This window comes from Homarus americanus, unplaced genomic scaffold (genome assembly GCF_018991925.1).
Source record: "Homarus americanus isolate GMGI-L3 unplaced genomic scaffold, GMGI_Hamer_2.0 scaffold5831, whole genome shotgun sequence".
Taxonomy (NCBI): Eukaryota; Metazoa; Arthropoda; class Malacostraca; order Decapoda; family Nephropidae; genus Homarus; species Homarus americanus.
In genome coordinates, this window is record NW_024719604.1 from 2,602,405 (window position 1) to 2,629,743 (window position 27,339).

Below are 27,339 nucleotides of genomic sequence, written 5' to 3' on the forward strand. Positions count from 1 at the left end.
CCACAAACAGAGCCTACAAAACAGAACCCACAAAAACAGAGCCCACAAAACAGAGCCCACAAAACAGGGCCCACAAAAAGCTTCAAACAGAAACTACAAAACAGAACCCAAAAGAGCCCACAAAACAGAGCCCACAAAACAACTCTCAAAAACAGACCCACAAAACAGAGTCACAAACAGAACCCACAAAACAGAGCCACAAAACAGAACCACAAACAGAACCCACAAAACAGAACCCACAAACAGAGCCTACAAAACAGCTCTCAAAACAGAAACTACAAAAGAACCCACAAAACAGAACCCACAAAACAGGACCCACAAAACAGAGCCTACAAACAGAACCACAAAACAGAACCTAACAAAACAGAGCCCCACAAACAGCCCAAAACAGAAACTACAAAACAGAACCCACACAAACAGAGCCCACAAAACAGAACCCACAAAACAGAACCCACAAAACAGAACCAGCAAACAAGCTAAAACAGTCTCAAAACAGAAACTACAAAACAGAACCCACAAAACAGAACCACAAAGAGAACCCACAAACAGAGAAAACAGCTTCAAAACAGAAACTACAAACAGAACCCACAAAACAGATCACAAACAACCACAAACACCCACAAACAGAGCCTACAAAACAGAACCCAAACAGAACCCACAAAACAGAACCACAAAACATAGCCTACAAAACAGTCTCAAAACAGAAACTACAAACAGAACCCACAAACAGAGTCTACAAACAGAACCCACAAACAGAGCTCACAAAACAGAACCCAAACAGCCAAAACAGAACCCACAAAACAGAGCCTACAAACAGTCTCAAAACAGAAACACAAAACAGGAACCAAAACAGAGCTTACAAAAACAGAACCCACAAAACAGAGCCCACAAAACAGAATCCCACAAAACAGAGCCACAAAACAGCCAAAACAGAAACTACAAAACAGAACTCACAAAACAGAACCACAAAATAGCTCACAAACAGAGCCAAAACAAAAAACAGACACACAAACAGAGCCCACAAAACAGAGTCTACAAAACAGAGCCCACAAAACAGAGCCCACAAAACAGAGCCTACAAAACAGAGCTCACAAAACAGAGCTCACAAAACAGAGCCCACAAAACATAGCCCACAAAACAGAGCCCACAAAACAGAGCTCACAAAACAGAGCCCACAAAAAACAGAGCCCACAAACATAGCTGCCACAAAACAGGGCCCATAAAACAGAGCCCACAAAACAGAGCTCACACAAAAAAGGGCCCATAAACAGAGTTTGACAAAAACAGGGCCCATAAAACAGAGCCCACAAAACAGGGCCCATAAAACAGAGCCCACAAAAACAGAGCCCACAAAACAGAGCCCCATGAAAACATAAGCCCACAAAACAGGGCCCATAAACAGAGCCCACAAAAGGCCCACAAAACAGAGCCCATAAAACAGAGCCTCACAAACAGGGCCCATAAAACAGAGCTCACAAAAAAGAGCCCAAAACAACAGAGCCCACAAAAACAGGGCCCACAAACAGAGCCCACAAAACAGAGCCCACAAAACAGAGCCCACAAAACATAGCCTACAAAAACAGGTAGCCCAAGTAAAACAGAGCCCACAAACAGAGCCCACAAAACATAGCCCACAAAACAGAGCTCACAAAACAGAGCTCAAGCAAAAAACAGACAAAACAGAAAACATAGCCCACAAACAGGAGCACAAAACAGAGCTCACAAACAGAGCCTCACAAACATAGCCCACAAAAACAGCCCACAAAACAGAGCTCCACAAACAGGGCCTGCTAAAACAGAGCCTAAAACAGAGCCCACAAAACAGAGCTCTGGAGGAAAAAGACGAAACAGAGCCTACAAAAACAGAGCCAAAACAGGGCCCATAAAACAGAGCTCACAAAAAAGGGCTCCAAGAGCTCACAAACTCACAAAACAGGGCCCTATAAAACATAGCCCACAAAACAGAGCCCACAAAACATAGCCCACAAAACATAGCTCCAGCCCAAAACAAAAACAGAGCCCACAAAACAGAGCTCCACAAACATACAAAACAGAGTAGCCCACAAAACGCCCACAAAAACAGCCCACAGGCCCAAAAACAGAGCCCACCAGACAAAAACAGAGCCCACAAAACAGGAGCCCCACAAAACAGAGCCCACAAAACAGGGCCCACAAAACAGGGCCCACAAAACAGAGCCCACAAAACAGAGCCCACAAAACAGAGCCCACAAAACAGAGCCCATAAAACAGAGCCCATTAAAGATGTTACAGTAATCGCTTTTTGAATGGTTTTCAGTTAAAAAACTGTTGCATCACAAGTGAATTAGGATAGAATATTATTGTAATACAACAGTTTTTTAACTGAAAACCATTCGAAAAGCGATTACTGTAACATCTTTTGAAGGAAAGAAAGCGAAAGTCATTGCTTTCGTCACTTTCCACTGTAATACGTACGTCATTTCAGCAAAAATATTACATTTCCATATTCTCAGAAATAAATAGTAGTTTTGCTGAAACGTAATGTATTTCAATGTAAATTAGGTTAAACTACATGAAAACAAAAGACTTTACCTAACCTTCCGATGTTCAAGATATGTTACTCGTTTTTTTAAAAGTTTTCGGTTAAAATACTGTTATATTAGTGATATTCTATTCATACTGTGCTTGATATAATACATTCACGGAAATGTAATATTTTTGCAACTACAATGCTGATGTCAACACAAGCGTGGTTACAGCGAGACTGACTGAGTGAGGGTGACGACGCGCTATGCGTGTGTGTGTGGGTTAGCGGGAGCGGGCGGTGTGCAGTGTTCGGTGCCGCGCGCGATTTGAATGTACTTCAATTACTTCAATGTACAGAATATTCCTCCGGCGGGGCAATCCGCGTATCCGTGAATGCTAAACCCGCGTATGTGAAGGGCCGACTGTACTGTACTTACCACAAAAGATGTTGACTGCTGCGTGAGGATTGGTGGTGCGAAGGAAGTTATTGGGAGGGAGAGGGAGGGGCACTACTCTCTTCTGCCCTGCCCTGTAAATCATCATCTGCTTTCACCTTTTTTCTGAATAACTCATCCAAAGGTGTTTGACGTTTACGGCGCACCTTCTCCTTGTACAGCTCAGTGTAGGAACTGAGAGCATTGTTAACTGCTCTTGCAATCTTGATGTTCCTTTCACGGTTGGGGTCGTTATCAGCCAAGAGTTGCAGACCTTCCTGTGTTAGTGCAAACGCTTTAGACATATCCTTTGTTGTCTACTGAAGTGGGGTGGGTGGAGATTCTATATCCTCTTCTTGTCCTGCAGCTCTCTCTTGTTCCAACATCATCAGATCTTCATTAGTCAAATCTTCTCTGTGGGACTCTAACAGTTCAACCACATCATATTCTATGACTTCTTCAAAGCTGACATTATTTGCAAGTGTCACAATGTCTTGTTGAACTTTCTGTAGACTTCCAGCTTGTGAAAAACCTTGAAATTCATGGACACACTCTGGCCATATGTTTTTCCATGAACCATTCATAGCTGAGGTTTTCACTTCATCCCATGACTCGGCTATATTATCCACAGCATCCAAGATGTTGACCTTTTTCCAGAAGTCCCTAATTGTAGGTTTATCCTCCCCATCAATTGCTTTTATGAGCTGCAAAAAAGTTTTCCTAAGATAATATGCCTTAAAGTTAGCTATCACACCTTGATCCATTGGCTGGAGCAAGGAAGTTGTGTTCTTCGGGGATGTACTCCACTCTCACATTATCAGAAAGATCATTTAAATTTACTGGGTGGCTTGGTGCATTGTCTAAGAGGAGCAATGCTTTATTAGATATGTTACGCCTGGCATTATATCTTTCTACAGCAGGGCAAAAATAGTTAGTGAACCAGTCTTGGAAAAGGGTCATAGTCATCCAAGACTTCTTATTGGAATGCCAAATCACAGGTAGATTAACCTGTCGTTCAGGCACTTTTGGCGAACCGGCCAAAAAAGCATTTTTCGTAAGGTCCGGACCTGAATTTTTGTCATTTTTGGCGATCCCGCAAAAAATTAAATTTTCATAAGGTCCGGACCTGTCGTTTTGGCACTTTTGGCGAAACCGGCCAAAAAAGCATTTTCGTAAGGTCCAGACCTGAATTTTTGTCATTTTTGTCGACCCCGCAAAAAATGAAATTTTCGTAAGGTCCGGACCTGTCGTTCCGGCACTTTTGGCGAACCGGCCAAAAAAGCATTTTTCGTAAGGTCCGGACATGAATTTTTGTCATTTTTGGCGAACCTGCAGAAAATGCAATTTTCATAAGGTCCGGACCTGTCGTTTCGGCACTTTTGGCGAACCGGCCAAAAAAGCATTTTTCGTAAGGTCCGGACATGAATTTTTGTCATTTTTGGCGACCCCGCAAAAGATGAAATTTTCGTAAGGTCCGGACATGAATTTTTGTCATTTTTAGCAAACCCGCAAAAAATAAAATTTTCGTAAGGTCCGGACTTGGCATAGCCCTTGAGAGCCCCTGGATTTTCTGAATGATACAGAAGTAGGGGCTTTAATTTCATGTCACCTGAAGCATTTCCTCCCAGAAGAAGTGTTAAACGATCTTTGGATGCTTTAATGCCTGGTGCTGATTTTTCTTCAGTGGAAATAAAAGTTCCCTCAGGCATGCACTTCCAGAAAAGCCCAGTTTCATCAACATTGTACACTTGTTCTGGTGTGTAACCTCCATCAATAATTTTCTTCAGCTCAGCAGGATATTTATTAGCAGAATCTGTATCAGCACTGGCAGCTTCACCGCTCATTTTTATGTTGTGTAAATTAAGGTGCTTCTTAAACCTTTCAAACCAGCCTTTACTAGCCAGAAAAGGTTTAGCCTCAGAAGATGCACCTTCCTCTTCCTGCAAATCATTATACAAACTTATGGCTTTCTGTTGAATGACCATAGTGTTTAGTGGCACATTGTGTTTAGTCTGATCTTCAATCCAGACACTAAGGAGTCGTTCCATATTTAGCATCACATCACTTCTATGAAAATACAAGGTTCGAGCAGTTAATGGAGTAGCAGCTTGAGCACTTGACCTAATTTTGTCCTTATTATCACGGATTGTTCCCACTGTTGAAGTAGCAAGACCTAATGTTTTTGCAATCTGGCTAAGTTTTTATCCAGCATCAAACCTTCTTAAAACGTCAAGTTTAATATCCAATGTAATGCCTTTGCGGCTTCTATTTGCACTACTGCGGTCACTTCCACTTGATGGCCTCTTTCCAGTCATCTTGAATAAGGGTAATGCACTGTACTGTACTTACTGTATGTTTGTAAAAGTTAAATCAAACTGCTGGGGCGAGAAACATGCTCGCAACACTGGATGTAAACAATGGACTGACTCCGCGTGGCAATGCCACGCTTGGCGGTAGCAAACACCAAGAAATCCACACCAAACAAATTATCATTTTTAACAAAAAAATTTAATTTTATATTGTGATTTTTTTTTAATTGTTAAAATTTACCCCAATTTCCGTAAGGGCGGATTTACGGGCCGTAACGCAAAATTATTGGCCATAATTTACAAATTCCGGTAGAGCGAAATTCTGTAACCCGGACTTCCATAGCGCGGGGGATGCCTGTATTTGTATTATTATTATTATTATTATTATTATTATTATTATTACACACACACACACACACATAAAAAAAAAGGGAATTAGACAGCAAGCATGAGGAGTGAGAGTCCTATTGTATGATAAATTTGTGTGTGTGTGACTGCATGGTAGTGAGTTAAATATCAGCTGCTGTGGAGTGCTTGGCAACACTCATTTCCACTCCATCTCTCTAATTACCCACACCTTTCTGCTTTCTCACTCCATATTTTAAAATGTTATGTAACGTAATGTTGAAGGGATACAACTTTCCTCATTTCTACTTATACTTATCACAATCTCTCTAAATATACTTTAGGTTTTGCTGTTTATTCATGTGACCCACTAATCCTCCACCCAAGAAAGGGTGACCTGACATTCCCTAAGAAGGTCAGTAATATGAGACCACTAACCCCCCCACCCTACCTCCACCTGACATTGTATCAGGTCAGGTCAGTTACATGAGACCCACTAATCCCCCAGAGCTCCATGGGAGTGGAAAATACCAGTCTTTGCTGTAACACACAGCTTCATTCACGACCATATCATATAGATTTTAAATTTTTAAATATATTTATTTAACCAGACTTTAGATAAACTATTCTGGATTATTATAGTAAAGAAATGGAGTTTCTAACTTAATTAGAACTGCATTTATGGACTCCAGTAGTTTAGACTCAAGGAAAACATCCCCAGAACCCAGAAATGCTCTGGGGAAGTGGGCTGGTGTCCGTCTGTGCAAGATGTCTAGTTTAGACACTTGGAAACTTTTCCCAGTAACCGTAAAAAATTTCGGGGATAAGGAATTTTTCTGGGTTTGAGAAAGTCGTCTGGTCAGTCGGAAATCTCTCATCCCCGGAAGTGCTCTGCACCAATTGTTCCGGCTATCAGGGATTTCACTATTATACATTTAAAGATTAGTTTATATTGTTTTCTTCATCCTTGATAAGACTAAATATTTTGTGTATAATAGATTATGTTAAGTACAGTAAACCCTTGAAGATCCGGACCCGGCAAATCCGGATTTCGGAAGATTTGGACAAAAAAATTGGGGGTTCTGGGCTAAGAAGCATTGCCAAAACAGGGTGAAGGTAGTTTTAGGCTTAAAGCTTTTATATTATAAAATTACACAGACTAAACTTAGCAAAATATAACTTGCATTGCTGGAATCCTTGTAAGATTGTGAATAATATGAATATAACTAACCCCAGTAGTCAGGATAATATGTACTGTATTTTTGGTGGTTTTTTTTATATTTATCTGTTTTTTACATTTAATACATTCGCCGGAAGATCCGGACAATCGGCTTTTCCGGACAGGTGGTCCTGCCTTTAGTCCGAATCTTCGAGGGTTCACTGTAATGTTGTCTGGTTATGTGATTATTACAGGTACTGTAATGATTTTATAGTTTAATTGTTAATTTTACAGGTAAGTCAGGGATTAGTTCATCTATCATTCAATCTGCTTGAGTCAGGAAGTGGACCAAAAGGAGAGACATATGTCAGTCAGCGAGCCATTGAGTTAGCTTCAACTGTCTTGCCCCTCATTGTCAAGAAACAGCAACACCTGGGACGCTCTGTCATCTCTCAACTCTCAAACTTGATCCTCACAGCATCTTCACCTGTTCAATATATTGGTTAGTTCTGTAGTCATTTGTGGTTGTTGTTAGATATTTACCTCCAATGAGTGAAATAGTACCTGCATTCTTTCTATTATTAAGTAGTGAATAGAGCTTTTAAACGAGTTCAGTTTACATCATGATATACTAAGAAGCATGACTTACTTTATATGTAGACTTCCACTTCTATATCTCACATATCTTATACTTTACATCTTTATAATCTTAGTTTATACAATGTATTTCACATAGCTACTGTGAAGAGACAATTATGATACAATTCAAGACACATTTAGAAAATCATCTTTAGAAAAAAGTTATCAAAATGACAGTTGTATTTACAGTATGGTCTCATTTTACGCGGGTCAAGCGTGCTCAGTTATGGCTTACATGATTGGTCGAAATGTGATCATAGTTATAGCTTACACAGAAAGCCGTGGGTAGCGGTATAGCATTAATTTATTTAATTTTTGCTTATTTAGATTAAGGAAACTGCCTGAGGTGAGATGGTTGAAAAATATTTGAAATACAGGAAAGCCTCCGATAACGATGGTTCTACTAACGACGATTCATATTTAAGACCCTGGTTAATTTAGGACCCAATTCAATTTACATTTTCATATAAATAATAACTAAATCCTGATATGTATTTGTTACGGAAACTGAACAATCAAGAAGGCAGATGTCTTAAGTTACTTTGCTTCAACTTTTGCTTTTATTTTAATCTCAAAATTTAAATGATTTCTTAACCTGTGTGTCTAGGGGCTATTTGGTTGAAATGATTTAGTTATAATACATTGTAAAACTCATGTCCAGTTGCATAACAAGTGACAATCTGTTTATATTGTAAACTTTTTTGTTATTTTTTCCTGTAGGTTTAGTTATTACAGCATTACTTGGCTTAATTGAATAGTTGATACCACACTCATGGTCGACATGACATTACCCAACACAGTATAAATATTAGGATTTGAAGAATATGCAAGTGAATTTTAAATACTATACTTAACCTAAATAAACATAAAAACTTATATACAAGGGTGAAACATAATGTACTCAGCTGTACTAATACACGTTACAACTAGATGGCCAGTAGATTCCGCTGTGCACAGGCAGTGCAGGTAACAGTGGCTCACTCCACAACAGAGCAACAGGAGAGGAACAGGAACCGATGGTGATGAGAAGCGAACTACCCGGTGTCTTGTTGCTCAGAAGAGACATCACCTCTCATAGATGGCACCCCCAAAAGCCAACAAGGTTTTCCACCAATCAGGAGCTAACGCCTGTCTCGTGTTTTTACTAGTTTGCCTGCTGGTAACTAGTGGTTTGGTGGTTGTGGAGTCAGCCATGCAGGTAGAGGTGACGGTGCAGTATATGTACGGGGAATGTGACCCTTCTATGTTGCATATTATAAAAAAAACAAACAAAAAAAACATGCCTTGCGCACGGAGGCTGCCAGGCTTGTGAAAGGTGACGCCAGCATCACTAGTATAAACAGTTGCAGCTTGGCGGGCCTTTTGTTTTCACTCATGTTAACAGGAAAAGGAGAAAAACATTCTCAGATTTCTTAAAGCATTTTTGCATCCCTATTCAACATGAGCAAGAGGGCAAGTGATGGTAGTGCTGGTTCAAAAGCTAAAAGATAGTTTAAAAGCTTGGCTGAGAAACTAGATGTGTTAAAATGGTATGAAAAGGATGAGAGGTCTCTGGATATTATATGGAGCAAACAATGAAAAAATTTTCTGAAGTGGATCTGTTAAGAGAACAAAGCATTAATATTAACAGGGACATGAAAAACGCATATGACCTCTACATAAAGATGTATCCAGTGGTCCCTCGATTAACGAACGCAATTTGTTCCTCAGAGTCGTTTGTTAACCGAAAATTTCATTAACTGAATCTATTATTTCAATGGGACATTGGGTAATTGGTTCCAACTCACAGAAAAAGTATACATACAAAGTACTGTACACCGGTAATAGAATTAACAAAACGTTAATTATAAACTAAATATAGTACTGTACTGTAGAGTACTGTGTACTGTATAATAATAAATACAAAAAACAATAGAATACTTTATTTTAACTTACTTTGAGTTGTGTTCAGTAATACCCAGATTTACGCGGTTTCGCTTTACGCGATTCTACATTTACGCGGTACCTAGCCAGAACCGGAATTTCATTTTACGCGGTGCATCTACTCATATACGCGGGTGAAGTATAATTTTTTTATTTAGCTCATGAAATTTATACAAATTACCCGGCCAGAATATAATTTACATTGCTGGAATTCTTACAATATGATGATCATTTTGAATATAAACATCATGGATTTTGCATTAGACATACAAATTTTAGATCTAATGTAATAATTTGGTTTACACAAAGCAAATATCTTATCTTTTGTGCAAAATATATGAAGTTTACATTCAAAATATTCTCTGACCTGCAAGGAATCCAGAAATGTCAATTATATTATCCTAACTTTAGTCTGAGGTATTATTTATTACTATACCTTAAAATCTAGTGTTTCACCCAAACATTTCTCAGAGAGATAGGAGCCAGCGAGCTGGGAAGAGGGGAGGGGGGGAGTTGAGTCCATTATTTGAATGGACATTAACCTGGTGATTGTATTTCTCTTAAATATTAATTGTGTGAGCATACCATCATAAAATTAAGATGTTATTTTTACTACAACATAGGTATTGTGTCGGAAAAAGTGGAGCTTGGGGGTCGGGCCAGTCTCTATTGGAATTAATCCCATATGTTCTGTTGTTCACTTTACGCGGTTTTCACTTTCCACGGTACCCTGTGGGTTCAATTGACCGCTTAAATCGGGGTACTACTGTATGACGTATTACCGGCAGCTTTGTTTACATATCAAACAGCTGATTGTAGAGGCAGTTGATGATGACATGTCATATTCCTTAGAGTAGGGTTGCCATACGTCCGTATTTTCCCGGACATGTCCTCCATTTAGGTCTCGAAATCTTCATCCGGAAGTAATTTTTAAAATTCTTTAAAAGTCCGGAATTTCAGCTTCCATCATTTTCTCCACAGAAAAAAAAAACATGAAACTGTAATGACGAGAGAGAGAGAGAGAGAGAGAGAGGCTGTGAGAGAGGGAAGGTGGAAACCGTAGAGATCTCGTTCAGTTTTCGTCAGCTGATAAGTCACGTGTACGCCTGTACGGTGTTGTCAGCTAAGCTGCTAGCAATTTTTGGGTAGCATGTAGTGCCATGTACTGCTTTTCCTTGTTCTTCAGCCACGCGCATTATTAAATTTGTTTTTGTATTTAGCGCTATTAGCCATAAATGAAATGCTGAAAGTATACCATATTTTTCTTATGACTTTTTTTACACTGTAGCATTTGTTTTTCTTGTCCTGCATTTAAGGCATTTTAGCAATTTTCAACCATAATCTTGATGTGCATGGACACATCAGGTCACACACACAGTGGGGGAAGAAGACTGCAGCTAAGGGAATGAAGATATTCAGCCTTAAGCAAAGGTAATTTTTTTAATATTTTTAAGATTTCTTTACCATGAATGTCGTATATTAGCCTACATTAAAAACACAATGCAATACAGTACACCGATACTGGTGTGTATATATATATATATATATATATATATATATATATATATATATATATATATATATATATATATATATATATATATATATATATATATATATATATATATATATATATATATACATATACACACACAGTTGTACCCCACTTAACGCGGTCAATAGAACCCAGAGGGTCCCGCGTTAAGTGAAATCCGCGTTAAGTGAACAACAGAACATATGGGATTAATTCCAATAGAAACCAGCCCGACCCCCAAACTCCACTTTTTGAAGACACATAACTATGTTGTAGAAAAATAACATCTTAATTTTATGATGGTACATGCACACAATTAATACTTAAGAGAAATAGAGAAATACAGTCGCCAAGTTAATGTCCATTCAAATAATGGACTCAACTCCCTCCCCCTCTTCTCACACTACACTGCTGGCTCTTCCCTCTCTGAGAAATTTTTGGGGGAAAACCACTAAATTTTAATAAATAATACCTCAAACTAAAGTTAGGATAATACAATTGACATTGCTGGATTCCTTGTAAGACCAGGAATATTTTGAATATAAATGTCATATATTTTGCACAAAAGATAACATAGTTACTCAGAAAATTTTTTTATCTAAAATTTGTATGTCTAATGCAAAATATATGATGTTTATATTCAAAATGATCACCAAATTATAAGAATTCCAGCAATGTAAATTATATTCTGGCCGGGTAATTTGTATGAATTTTATGAGCTAAAACAAATATCTTCAGTTAATAAAAAAAAAAATAATCTTCACGACACTATCTGTCAATCAAAGTACCCCACCTTGCCTCCCCCCCTCTCCCAACTGCGCGGTCAGTCCCAACCCTCCCCCCAACCCCCCACCAATCATCCCTTCAAGAGAAGAGTGGGTGAAAAATTTAGATTTTAACATTTTGTATTAAATAATACCTCAGATTAAAGTTAGGATAATATAATTGACATTGCTGGATTCCTTGTAAGACCAGGAATATTTTGAATATAAACGTCATATATTTTGCACGAAAGATAACATACTTACTCAGATTAAACATTTTATCTAAAAATTTTATGTCTAATGCAAAATATATGATGTTTATATTCAAAATGATCATCAAATTATAAGAATTCCAGCAATGTAAATTATATTCTGACCGGGTAATTTGTATGAATTTTATGAGCTAAAACAAATATCTTCAGTTAATAAAAAAAAAAAAAAAAATTCTTCACGGGGTAACAGATGGTCGGTCGGTCCCTCCCTCCCCCCCACCACCCCCACCAACCGTCCCAAGGAGATGTGTGGGAAAACCAGAATACTTAACTTTTTTGTAATAAATAATACCTCAAACTAAAGTTAGGATAATATAATTGACATTGCTGGATTCCTTGTAAGACCAGGAATATTTTGAATATAAATGTCATATATTTTGCACAAAAGATAACATAGTTACCCAGAGAAAAAATTTTATCTAAAATTTGTATGTCTAATGCAAAATATATGATGTTTATATTCAAAATGATCACCAAATTATAAGAATTCCAGCAATGTAAATTATATTCTGGCCGGGTAATTTGTATGAATTTTATGAGCTAAAACAGGCAGTCAGGCAGGGTGGAGGGTGGGGCAAATCTAAAAATAGCGTCTCGAGCCGGACACTCACCGCGTATATGATGAAAAAATCCGTGTTAAGTGAAAGTTCAGCTCTGGCGAGGCACCGCGTATATGATAAAACGCGTTAAGTGAAACCGCGTTAGGCGGGGTAATACTGTGTGTATATATATATATATATATATATATATATATATATATATATATATATATATATATATATATATATATATATATATATATATATATATATATATATATATATATATATATATATATATATATATATATATATATATATATATATATATATATATATATAAATAAAATTAATTATCACGGCTGCTTCAAGGTTACATAAGCGCCAAAGTGTGTGCCGGGGTCTTCTGGAGCGTCCTCTTTTTTGAATGTTCAGATATGGCAACCCTACCTTAGAGAGTGCATTGGTTCTAATGCCTTCTTCAATATTTCATAATGATTTCTGCACTGTATATTATCAATATGTGAACTAAATTTCAGAATGACCAATAATTTTAATGTAAAAATTCAAAAATATTCAAAGACCAACAAAATCAATGTTCACTACACTGTAAACAGCTGAGAAGCATTGGTGGGTGGTTCGATCAGCTGATGGGCTAACAAAAACTGTTCCCTGTACTGTCTATATTATATCAATATGTTAACTATATCTTAGAATGATCAATAATTTTAATATAAAAATTGCAAAAATATTCAAGAGCACAACTTTCCTGATATTTACTCCAGTGGAAACGAATGTAAACATAGAACCAATTATTGTATTGGTGGATTAGCCGATCAGCTGATGCGCACAACAAAGTGTGTTTCTTGTAAAGCTGTCGTTAATCGAAGTTTTGCTCGTTAATGGAAGTGAAAATCCTTATGGGAGCTAATTCGTTAACCGAAATTTTGTTAATTGGACCGTTCGTTAATTGAGGGGCCACTGTAATGAGAAAAGAAAGCGGCTGTGAACGGTTCTTTAGACAGCTTTATTATTCAAAGGCCTAAACCATCAACTTCAGCTCCACCAAAAAATTCAGCATCATAAGCAGCTTCAGCAACAATTTCAAATTCAGTAGCAGTTTCAGCAACAGCTATGACTTTTTTATGGAAATCTACAGGTTCAGCCAGAGTTGAACCTGATGACTTAGTCATCTGAGTAAAAACTTATACAATATACATGTTTTAGACTTTACCACCATTGGTGAGTAGAATTTTTGTTTTACATTAGTAAATATTATATAAAACATATATGAACAGTAATAAGTGTTGCTTTCTTATTCATATGTAGAGAATTGATGATGTTTCACCTGAACGCACGTTGTAGGAATCATGGGTATCTAAAGAGAAGCGACGTTATAACGAAACAAACATTGTCGGGGGCAACGTTAAACGAGGACTTACTGTACTGTACTGTACTCATCAGCAGATGCTGTCATCTTGAACCTAGAGTAGGCAGACACTTCACTCAACTGATTGTATTACGTAATAGTAATCACGTTTTAACACCTGCAACGGAGGTTAGGTGGAGATTAGTGGGTCATGCTACTGACCTGACCTGATGCAATTTCAGCTCATCCATTGTCGGGGTGGGGGATTAGTACATCTTATGGCCTAAAGATGTCTTGAATAAAGACAAAATAAAAATTTGGAGAGGTTTTCCTGAATTTCAACTAAGGAATTTGTTCCCAAACCCAGAATTAAGAATTTTTCTGGAAAATTTCTGAAGAAATGTCAATTCCAGCTATTGGAGAGTTCCGGCTAAGAGGGATTCCGGCCAATGGAGATAGAATAGCAGTGTAACAGCACCTTTTGCATTATATAAATATTTGCCCAAATGTATAACAACAAATTATTCACTAAGTTATTCAACACTGCCTCAGTTGTTCAAGTTATACACGGCTGAGCTTGTAACTCTCTCAGAAGTCAAGCGAGGTCACCTGACTAATCAAAACACCGCTTGACGGCTCCCCCTCTCTCACGCTCGGAGGAGACAGCCAGATTCATACGACTAGTTAAGGGGTGAACACCTAACCCAAGTGTTCACATATATAAGTGTACTCAAAACACTTCCCTGAAGAGAATTCACAATACATACTCACCCAAACTAAATACTGTGTATATAATTGCTTCAACAATAAAGAAAAGCCCAGAGGAAGTGTTTACATCAGCCCTGCCACTTAAGAGTTCCAGAACTTATTTAAAACAATTGTGTGTGATACCCAAATCACTATCACTGCAGTGACAATGCAGGAAAAGCATTTGGGTAGACCAATCATTGTAAATCTAATCTTTAGTCATCACACAGCAGTATTTGGTGTTAATTTCTTAACATCATAAAACTGATTGATTATATTTCAATCAATCGTTTAACAGTCTGCATCTGTATTACCTACTGTATGTTACTCTACTTTGATGGCTGGACATGCCATTTAATGAAATTATAAATTTTGTGGTTCATGTCTGCATCCTTTCCAAATCATATACTGTATAGTAATAGGATTTCACAAGATCATTTCTTTATTTTTATTAAACCATGTATGTACTTTTATTTTTTTTTCAGAAATCCTGGGAAAGCTGGCTAAAATGTTACCTTTAGTGCTCCTGGACCATCTTAATGTGATTCGGGAGCCATTAGAGTTCTCGGAATCTTTATCACTTCGAGCTGCGACTCACTTTTTGAGCGCTATCCTGCCACTTCTCAAGATGAGCATGAGTCTTAAGGATGCCCTCATGATCACACTGAGAAAGATGCTCTTTTCCAAGTAAGATTTGAACTTAAGTGATTTTCAGTACAGTATTCACTTCTTGACTAGAAAATGTTGACTTTGCATGCAAAACTTATGCCTATCAAATTTTTAAAGTCTTGTTAAAAACACATGATTTGATTTCATATTACATATATGTGTTATCACTATTGTGTATGAATGCTGGGTGCTGATTTCACAGCTCAGAAAATCAGGTAAACCTTGATATACAATATCCTGTTCGGCGATATTTCGCTTTAACGATGGTCATGGATTAAGTCCATCTCGGTATATATGATAAAAAATATTGTTTTAACGATATCCAATGGCTGGATTTTATTTATTTATTTTTTTCTCCAGCAATGGAAATAATATTTAACCAGAAGTATCACACATCTCTACTTGTCAGCCTACCCACGCACCGCCACACGGCCCACCCACCCTCTACAGCCCTGTATTTGGTTCTTTGTCGATCATAAACTCGCCATCGCATTGCTTCATGATTATCGGCCAGCATCGTACATTGTACATTGTCGGTGTTTTTGTTTTTGTTTTTCTTCTATAGTGAGAGGACAGCACTAAAATTTTAATTGAACTGTGTTAGGTGACTGTGAAGTGATATTTTCTGTGTTTATGTACCACTGTTGTTTTGAAAATGTGAGCAGTGTCGGCTGCTATCATTGTTTTTGTTATTATTGTTCGCTCTGTTTTTGTGACTGAAGTGAGCATTGTAACTTTGAAAATATCTGGGAAAGCCAAGACATCCAAGACAACTGTGTCTCTGAGGTGAAGCTTGACATTGTTAAGCAGCATAAGATTACCCAAAGGCTGTATTGGAGTCAGAGTAACGTCTCCACTCCACCTACAAGAGACCTCTTAGCCTTGAAGGGAACATGTGATGATGACCAGGCTTGTTCTCAGGATGTGGTGAGTGTTGTTTAATTATTTTGTACTGAAAGTAGGAATTTTTTGTTGGTGATACCTGTGTGTTTGGGGACTGGCTGGGAATGTATCCCATTGAACCCCATCTTGTAATGAGCCTGATCTATAGTAATTCACTTAGCGATGGGGTTTTCAAGAACCTAACCCCATCGTTTATTGAGGTTTACCCGTATGTGGGCAAGGGAGTAGGTAATCTTCCTGGGGCTTGATGTATTCCCCTCTCCAGGTCTGGGGACAATGGCCTGGAAATCCCACTTTGTAGTCAGTTACCAAAGGGTTATGACATGACAAGTGGAGGATCTAATTTCACACACTTCTTTTCTGATAATAATTAAATTCAATTTAAAGGTTCCTTACAGGTCTTTGAGGCTCAGTACAAAAAATATCTCTTAATTATGCAGATCGTAAATAAATTGAAATTCACTTCTTAAAGGAAATACTGTACTGGGTTAGGTCCATGAAGTGCCAAAATGTATACACTTTCTCCTCCCCAGTGCTAGTATGTTTTTCATAAAATTAAATGCTTTCTATGTTACAAAAATTTTCTAAACTAGTATAACTAAACCTCATTATTATACACTAAATTACCATATATCTCGGCCTACAAGGCGATGGGGTGTATAAGACGACCCCAAAAATGTCCATTTAAAAAGTAGCTTTTGAGCCCTATTTGCTGTATAAGACCGGTACCCCAAATGTGACACTTATCTTTGGGAGCTTACTGACCCAGTAGTCCTTTACCAACCATCCCGTTGACCAGTGCTGTTTACACATCCTTGGTTTTTTAAAATAAGGCCAATTCCTTTAAGTAATGGCATCAAATGTTACCGGTTGGTGTAGTGTAAACACTAGTGACTCACTTAAACGTCTGTTATTTAACTGGAACTAATGTCGGTGTCGAATACAATTGTTTCATTTACTTGAAATGGATTTACCGATTTATTTGCTTATTTATTTATTTATAACATGCTGTAATATATTAAACACACCAAGTATTTTCTTTAATTTAAAAGCTTGCTTCACGAGAGACAATCTGTGGTGGGACTGTTCCCACTGTTTACATCAGCTACAGTACTGTATTCTAATTCAATAGTGTTTCATTAGGATTTGAGTGAAAAAGATTACTGTACATACTGACTACATACATACATACATACATATATATATATATATATATATATATATATATATATATATATATATATATATATATATATATATATATATATATATATATATATATATATATATATATATATATATATATATATATATATATATATATATATATTCACAATATTTTATAATTGCAGTCATGTACTGAATATTCTATGTAAAAAATATAAATTTTAAATGAATTATTTCTAGTGTGGTCGACTTCCTACACAAAGACAGGCTATAAATAGCCGTCTTATCTCCCCTCTGTTCTGAGAGAGAAGGTCTTGGTAAATAACTTTTGTTTGTTTATTTTCATTGTTTGTCTAATTTATCATGTTGTATCAAAGTAATATTACTAAAAGTTTTAGGCAGCTACCAAACAGGGAGATACTACCGCCTGGGAAGATATTGGAAGCATAATGTACAGTATTGTCTAATGGTAGATCCTACTTCCATATGGCATCACGAAAATTGTGACCAAGTCTTATGTTGCTGATCTATCTTTCTGCCTCATTTACACACAATTGCAGAGTTTCAATTGTTTCTCTTCCTTTGACAACACAACATACATACAATATAATGTTTCTCACCTTTGATCTTTTTTCCTTTTTGCATTTATTTATGGTTGGTTATTTAAAATAAGGCCAATTCACTTAAAGTATTGGCATCAAATTTTACTGGCTGGTGTACACTAGTGACTCACTTAAGCGTCAGTTATTTAACTGGAACTAATGTCAGTGTGAGTAAAATATTTCCATTTACTTGAAATAGATTTGCTGATTTATTTGTTTGTTTATTTATTTATAATATACTGTAATATATTAAACACACTGCAAGTATTTTCTTTAATTTATATACTTGTTTTGCAAAAAAGGGAGGCTACCATTAAACCTGGTAGGTGAAGTTGACCAGACATTTATGGTGATCATTAAGGACCAAACTCCGAATCCATGACGTGACTTCTGTTCATCATTTATATCCTAAATTTATAACTGGGGAAAGAATTTGAACTGAGTAATGCTATTGTTGTGTTGGGCCAGCTATCAGCTGGTGAGCTGTCCAGCAGCCATATTGTAGCTACCACCAGAATCCATTAGAAATAATTTGTTTAATTTTTCAGTGAAATTTTTTGTTTGATATCGCAAATTCTTCTTTAGAAAATCATATAAATTAACCATAATTCTGTAAGGGCGAATACCGGCTAGAACACACACTTATTTGAACATAAACTAGGGAAAGAATTCTAACTGAACAGTGCCATTGTTGTGGTGGTTGCTGGCAACTGAGAAGGTGAGTGGCCTTCCAACTACCTTGTGGCTATCACAGAGAATCTACAAAATAATTTGTTTTACAATTTTGGGTGAAAATTGTGCTTAAAATTTCTATTATTTTTATTTTACTTAAAAATTTACCAAAATTATGTAAGGGCAAATGTTTTTCCCATACAGTATACTGTACTGAATTTATGGTCATGGTAATTTAAAAATTCCTTAAGGGCGAATTTCCGTAGCCTGAATTTCCTTAACATGGGGGATGCCTGTACATGTGTCAGCTTTTGAAGGGAGGACAGTTTCAGTGGTGGTCTTGATCCCACCCAACTTTGAAATGGGACTTTACAAGTTTAGGTCTTTCTTATTATCTAGTTATACAAAGTTTGACAATCTAAATATCATAAATTAGTTACACAATTACCACTAATGCAGTATGTGTTAATTATGAAATTAGTGATATAAAGAACAAAAATAGTCACCACCTTTAATTCTTTCAGGAAAGTTGAGAGTCGCCAGATTGCAGTAAGAGGATTCCTGCAATTTCTTAGACACTTCAGAGTGATGGGTGCACTTCCATCATCCCAAGCCTCAATGTCCTTCTCCTCGTCAATGAGCACAGTCAGCGTAAATGCTGATGTTCACTCTGTTTTCAATAATTCAACAAATGAAGCCCTGTGCTTTGAGCTGCTTGGAATATTGAGGCGATGCTTCTCACAGCAGCATGAGGTAAACTCTCCTGGACTTTTCACTTTGTCAGTACAGTGGTCCCTTGTTTTTCGTGGGGTTTATGTTACTGTGAAAAAGCAAAACTGCAAATCCTCTTTTCCTGAATTTTAGTTGCCGTGTTATATTCAATGTTATAACCTATAAGCTATCCCCGATCACTTGTATGGTCCTAAAAGTGTGGGTTGTTGTTGTTGTTTTATAATATATTTATTTAACCAAACTTTTATATAATGTATTTTGGAATATTTGGGTAAAAAATGGTGTGCCTAACTTAATTACAACAACTACGTGAGGCAGCACTTGAGTGTCAGGACGTGTAGTTGTGTTCGTATTTCATGTTAATTTCATCTGTTTGTATATTGTTCCATGATATAAATAGTCCTACTAATTAAATTAACATTTTCTCATGTGATCAACAGTCATACATGAATATTCACTTTGCCAGATATATTGTAGTGTTATAAACAAACACACACTTGAGCACCCTCTCTGTCTAACAGGTGATGAAGGCGACCCTTAAAGGGAAAAACTGACGACGCAGCTACTTTACCCCCATGCGGTTACTTTACCCCAAAACCCCCCCAAGCAGTCACTTTACCCCTAACACCCCCCAAAAAGGTCGACTCCCATTCACCCACCGCGCCTCACTTCCTTCTCACTGACAACTCGGTAAATTCACATTGGTAACCTTGGGCGGCAATGTGATCAGCAAAGGCTGACTTACCATTTATGTGGATGTTATGCAGGGAATACCTGTTGTGATGAAAATATATTTCTATTGAAAATTCGTGAATTGTCGAAACAGCAAATAAAAAATCCAAGATAAATGAGGATGCACTGTATCTGGATGATACAATTGATTTATTTGGGATAGATTACAACCTTTTGTTTAAATTGTAGATTGATAAATAAAAAATAAATTAAAAGAGAAGAATACCATTACAGTATAGAAAAGTTCTCATATAAAGTATACAGTGGTCCCTCGCTTAACGAACACATTTCGTTCCAGAGGGTCGTTCGTTAATCGAAAATTTTGTTAACCGAATCCATTGTTTCAGTAGGATATTGGGTAATTAGTTCCAGCTCACCGAAAAGTACATACAAAGTAAAAAAAAAAAATTCAGTAAAGTACACTTGTTTTGAGGTGTGTATGTAGAAGGTTCCTGGTTGATGATGATGATGATGATGATGATGATGGGAATTAGAAGGGGGGTGGAGGAGAAGGGAGATGAGAAGGAAGTGGGGATGGAGGAGAAATCACCTTTCAGGGGACCCATGCTTGATGCCGTCATTTCACCAATAAAATTTTAAGTTCACTAGGTGTAATTCAAGATTATTTTATTTAAATCAACACTGCACTGCACTATATATTATCAATATGTTAACTAAATTTCAGAATGACCAATAATTTCAATGTAAAAATGCAAAAATATCAAGACACCAACAAAATAGATGTTCACTCCACTGTCAACAAAGCCAACTGACGCCTGTTGGCTGAGTCAAGCGCTGATGGGCGCACAAAAAACTAGTTCCCTGTACAGTACTCTTTCGACGTTTTTGGGGTTATTTGATTATTGATTTTATTTTGCACCAAACAGCTTCCAGTCCTCTGAACGGCTAGAGTCGTGTTTTAATGTTGTAAAAACTATACATCCTTTTTACCTAACTGCCTGAATGAATATATTTAGATAAATAGTGTTTTGAACGGTTTTCAATGTAAATAGATAAAATCAAAACAAAGACTTTACCTGCTTCCATGTTCTTGAGATGTTATCGTTTTTATAGTTGGTAAATTTGTTATATTACAATGATATTCTATTCATACTGTGCTGATATAATACATTCAGAATATATTTTTCTAAATGCGGATCAGTGGAAAGTGGATCTGTGAAAACAATGACTTGCTTTTGTCAAAGTACTAATCACTTTAATGGTTTAGTTAAAACTGTTGTATTGTATTACAATAATATCCTAATTGACTTGAATAAATATTCGATACCATATTTCTGAATATTTTCATTAAATCCATCAAAATCATTTTCCTTGTCAGCTGCAGCCAAACAGCTCTCCAGTCCTCCTGACAGGGCTAGAGGCTACGTGTTTTCAATCGTTTTAGTTAAAAATTATTAATCACGATATTTTACTAAACTGCCTGAATGATATATTCTGAAATAAATAGTAGTTTGCTGAACGGGTATTCAATGAAATAGATAAAATACATGTGAAAACAAAAGACTTTACCTATGCTTCGATGTTCTTGAGATGTTACCGTTTTTAATAGTTTTCGTTAAAATTCTGTTATTACAATGATATTCTATTCATACTGTGCGATATAATACATTCAATGTATTTTTGTTGAAATGCGATAAGTGGAAAGTGGATAAAACGTGTAAAACAATACTCTTTTGTTCAAAGATGTTACGTAATCACTTTTGAATGGTTTGTTAAAAACTGTTGTATTACAATAATATTCCCCTAATTGACTTGAATAAATACTTGAATGAAATATAATATTTTGTTGAAACTACCCGTTTCAGTGTAAAGTGTTGTAATAAATGGTAAACAATTTGCCTTGGGCATCGTTTTGACTTTACTGTACTGTACCTGTTTTGTTTACTGTAAGGACCGATGTTCACTTCAATAAATGAAATGTTTGCTAGTATTTTGTCCACTTATTATATTATTATTTATACACTATTATTTGGTTATCTAAAACATTAATGCTTAAAGGTACATTTATTCAACATATGCTATATAGTTAGAAAAATTACGAACCATCACGGTTCGCGGTTTTTTATCGACGCGTTTACAAACGTAACCGCGATAAAGAGATACTGCATATATTATCAGTATGTTAAATAAATGTTAAAATGACTAATAATTTTAATATAAAAATGCAAAAATATTAAAGAGCACAACTTTCTTGATATTTACTCCACTGGAAATGAATGTAAACATAGAACAGATTAGTGAATTGGCAGACTAGCCCATCAGCTGATACTCACAACAAAACGTGTTGTTCGTAAGGATTTTGTTAATCGAAGTTTTGTTTGTTAACCAAATTGAAGATCCTTATGGGAGGTAATTCATTAACCGAAATTTCGTTAACCGAACCGTTTGTTAACCGAGGGACCACTGAAGTTATAATGGAAATTGAATGACAGACTGAAGTATTTCAGTTGAAAAAAATAAGTTTTACAGATAGTGAAACAGGATATTGTATATATGCCCCCTGTAGTGTGAATTAGAATGGAGAAATGTAATGAAAGACTCATTTGAAGAACTTTTTACAGATGCTTTCCACTTAACTTAGTTTATGTGTTCTAAAAAAGTACTACATTAAATAACACATACATTCCAAGCAAGTTTTTAACCAAACTCAATCATTAGTAAATAAAGAGTTCATGGGAGTGAGAGTTTACCGGGCTAAAGTCTCGTGTCATGTTTACACACCTGCTGCACCAATCTTTTAAAAGAAATAAAAGAAATAAATCGTGTTCTCATAAACTTCACTAAACATGGACAACATTATACAAAATTGATAATGAAATTATCAACTGCCTTATAGTAAAACTGGTTTAAGTGAAACTTTGAATGTTAAATGAGGGATATTTGTATTTTCTTACAAAGTATAACTTAAACCCCAGATGTGTGTAATATATTAAATTCATCCATGAATTTATGATGGTTTTGCTTCAATGTATGTGTGATAATAATGGTTGTTTCTGTTTACAGGTAAAATCAATCTTCTACTTAGGGCTTTATGATGTCAGTCAAAACAACCCCAACCTTGTTGTGAACATTATGGAACTTCTACTTCAGCATAGCAAGTGCTTCTTGGACTTACGGCCAGATATATTTAATCCTGTCATCTTGAAGAAGGTTATTGTCATCCTGGGTGAAACAACCATACTTACAGAACCCATGGGAGATCTGCTGTCCAGCCTCGGAGCATGCAAGACATATTATGAGGAACACCATGCAAGTGAGGCCAATGAAGAAGATGATGAGAATGCCATAACAGTTCTTAATGAAATATGTGCTGTATTTGATGTATTGACAGAGAAGCTTTCAGGTTGTGGTTTGGAAGACCTGGGTTTTGATACTAATGGAGACTTTTCAACCACTTCACCGTCAGGTCACAAAAATATCTTTTCTGCAAAAGTGATGATAGGTGTATTTGATAGCTTATTGGAGTACACTTTTACCAGTAAAGCACAAACACCTGAGGAAAGGATGCAAGTAATTGTCTCCCTTTTTAAATCTCAAAGGAAAATTGTTGAACTGTTGAAGGAAAAGTCTAAAAAACCCAAAAAGAAAGGAGGTCGAGTATCTAGACAAACCATAGCCCTAAAAAGTCACTTGAGTTTGCGAGTGACAGCAGACATGCTCGCTGTTTCACTAAGTGATAGTGACACTGATGCTTCTGATAGTGGTTTTATTTTGAAAGGCAACCATGAATTGCAGTTATATCTTTTATCTATTGTGGAAGATGTCTTGTCATCAGTGAAGGGAATGACTCGATCAGAGAAAGAAAAAATTCTGCCCCATTTGAGGACTATTGCAAAGGTTCTCCTTCGTGAATGCACAGACAATTTGGGCTCTGCAGACTCCTCAGATGAGAGAGAGGTAACTAGACTGAGGCAGAGTTTGCATATTATTGCAAATGTTTTAACCATCTTCAACAAATTTTACAAGCATAAAGTAGAAACAATATTGAAGGATTTGATGAATAAAAATGATAATAAAAGCCTTAATGCACTGTTATTTCAAATAACTAAACGGTTTCAGAAGATGCTGCTAAAAATCTTACATCACAAGGAACGAACTCCTTTGTTGAAGGATGCAATTACAATAGTTCACATAGTAACAGCAGTTACACAAGCCATGGAACCACAGTGCTCTGAAGTTAAAGATGTTCAAGATTGGGTACATCAGTTATGTAAAGACCAAGATTTTGGTCATTGTGGATTGACTGAAGCTATGATGAATCTTCTTATGAAATTGTCCAATCAGATCAAAGGTAATCATAACCTTACTCGAGGAATAGCTAAAGAGTTATATCACAGGCTTGGAAAACTTGGAGTAAATGTTAGCATTGATGAACCTGTTAAATATATGATGGTCACTGGTGACACATCATCAGTCATTTTATCATGTCTCCTTGTACACCTGGATGACACACTGGGCCTCATAGAATTGGCTTTAAACAAAATGAAAGCTTGTGTTGTATCAGGCACACAATATAATGCTGAGAAAGTTGAAAATTGTATCAGTCTGAAGTGCAATATTTTGATCCAAGCTCTACATGAAGTAGTCCAGTCAGCCATTCCTCTGGGTGTAAGTACAGATCACACTCTGAAAGTAGTGACAAAGATGTACAATGTTTTAGCACTCTATGCAAAGTTTTATATTGATCTTTATCGAATTAAGAATTATGCCCAAATCTCAGATAAATTTGAAACAATTGTTCACAAATCTGGAGAACTGATTACCAAGCCTATATATCCCTTGATAACTTACATTGAAGGGACACATAGAGAAGCAGGGAGTAAAATTCAAAGATCAATTACTGCTAGAGCAATGAAAGAGACTAAACTTATACCATCTCTAATTTTTGCAATTGAACAATATGAGAAACACCTTATCACACTCACCCACAAATCTAAGGTAAACCTTATGCAGAAAATGGGAGTGAGTACATGTCGGGATTTCAAGATTATGCCAGCTACTCTCAAGGAAGTTTTACAGAAAGAGAATGAAGAGGAGCAGGAGAATGTATTGAATAGTACTGATGAAGAGGCAGGGTCTGATGACCAAGAGGAGGAGGAAGCCACACACAGGAAAGTTGAGTCCTCTCTATTTAATCGGAACAAAAGAGAAATTAAGAGAAAATCTTGTACAGAGATGAATGAAGATGATGAAAATGATCCCAACTCTCAGAATAGGACTAGTGGGCCCCCTAGCAAGCATAGAAAAATATCTTTGGGCAAAAAGGGAAAAAAATATAAATAATTTGTTGATACTTTCTAGACTATTAAACTGGAAGCTGCCATCTAACAAAATAGTATTAACTACATTTGTGTGTATTATTCACATAGAAATTTTTACTCTACAATCTAAAGGTACACTCATTTGTTTGGAAACATGCGTAGCAGTTTATAAAGTACAGATACATAGCTAAGTGCAATACAGCAAACCCTCAATTTACACAAGCTCCTTGTATGTGGATTCTGTCAGACCAAAAATTATGAAATCTGACTTTTACAGCCTCGCTACATTACTCGGCTTATAAGACAACATAAAGCTATACATTGTGTGACCATGTATTAGCCCCAAGGCAGGCTTCCTGCATGTAACTGTGTGGGTGGCCAGCCAGAGGATGCTGGGAGCCCATGAAAGAAAATCTGAAATTGAAAATAAATGCCAACATTTTTAATGTACACAGTGTGGGAATTACAGTGCCCACTGTAAAAAGTAGATGCCTCTTTAATCATCGATAAAGGGTTAAGTAATGTTAGTTCTATAAAGGATTAGTAAACTATTTACATTCAGTGCATCACATGTGTCCCATATCTATGCTGTACTGTACAATGATTTCCATACTTAGAAGGAAGTTACATCATGAAATAGCTGTTGTAAGGTATAAATCACATGTACTAAGCAAGGTTATATTACAAGTCCCTTAATAATGGAAACAAATATGACTAATCAGCTGGACCTTAACTTACGGGTAGGGTACGATTCAGCGCCGATGTTTCAGCACCGCCGTTTCAGCGCTAGCCCATTTCACCACCAGACTATTCAGTGCCACCAAATCAATAATTTATTCAAAGAATCATACATATTTATGAGATTGGTTTATTAAATTAAAAATTATTAAGAAAACATATTTAAAATCGTTTAAAAGAAAGGGTTAGCTTTATTTTTAGTGTGATAAATTGTACGCAGGTATTCTACTTCCTTTCTGTTCCCATATGTAGAAACAATTTTTAATATTCTTTCATCTGCTTTTCTGTATTTCAGTAATTTGGGTTGAGGTTCATGCCCAGCTGAAAGCTTCTTGAAATATTCATCCCGTCCTTTTTGGACTCGTTTAAGAGCATAGATGAAGTTTCATATAGTTGGATGCAACATTCCCAGTTCGCCTCGTAGTCGTCTGTTTGCAGCTTCAGCATGGTTATTGGTTCTATCTTCTCCTTGTAAAGTTCGTTGGTACATGTTCCACATCTCTGGGAAACAATGGTTGTCTTCTCCCAGTTCCTCTCCGGTATGGACGACCAATATAATTGTCTTCAAACCAATTTAAAAGCGGAACCAATTCCCCAGACAAGTCCATTGCAAGAGCATCCACGTGGCGGTCAACGTCATCATTTGGTACAAAAGAAAGTGCCGTTACCATTTTAGCACGTAAAGCAAAGTCGGGATTGCTATTATATGAACCCATGAGACCCATACTTTTTATCTGTTTTAGTAAATTTTGCAATAAATGGAACAGACAGCCTCTGATTTCTACATTGGGAAAGCAGTTGTCATGGTTTTGGTTAGGCCGGTGGTATATGAGTGGATTATATTATATAAAGATAATAATATGTCGTATTACTTATTTCTTACCGTAGAGTTCGATATCTTCACACTGGTTACTTACAGGAGATTATGGCGTATCTACGCAGAAGTTCACTCGACATTCCATGATTTATACTTAGTAAATGATGATTTAATGAATTCCATTAATTTCCAACATCCATCTAAGTTATTGGTTATACTTTGTCATAACCAATCAGTCATTACCTTTAGTAATAATAAGACAGGATCACAGATACGGGCAGATAATTGCACTTACATTTATTTGTCAAGCTTCCATACAATGATTTACAATTTGCATGGATATGTGAGTCACTCACGTTCACGCTGTAATAAAATTCTTCTTCTAAAAGAGGGAATTATCAACTTGGGAACACGTGTGATTACTCTACTGTAGGCATGACCTAACAGAGCCTTAATTCTTCAAGGGATACATTTACTGCCAGCCTG

At 36.5% G+C, this 27,339-nt stretch overlaps 1 protein-coding gene across 1 annotated transcript in view; it reads left to right on the plus strand.

Moving 5' to 3' along the window:
• The window catches only part of LOC121860163 (Fanconi anemia group I protein-like), a 75,071-nt gene extending 48,156 nt beyond the window's left edge, over positions 1-26,915 (plus strand). Inside the window, exons 8-11 of the mRNA XM_042357220.1 lie at positions 7,047-7,254; positions 15,025-15,226; positions 19,077-19,305; positions 23,041-26,915. Coding sequence (XP_042213154.1) covers positions 7,047-7,254; positions 15,025-15,226; positions 19,077-19,305; positions 23,041-25,320 — 2,919 coding nt within the window. The 3' untranslated portion in view covers positions 25,321-26,915. The remainder of the gene's footprint in view (positions 1-7,046; positions 7,255-15,024; positions 15,227-19,076; positions 19,306-23,040) is intronic.
• The last annotated feature ends 424 nt before the right edge of the window (positions 26,916-27,339 follow it).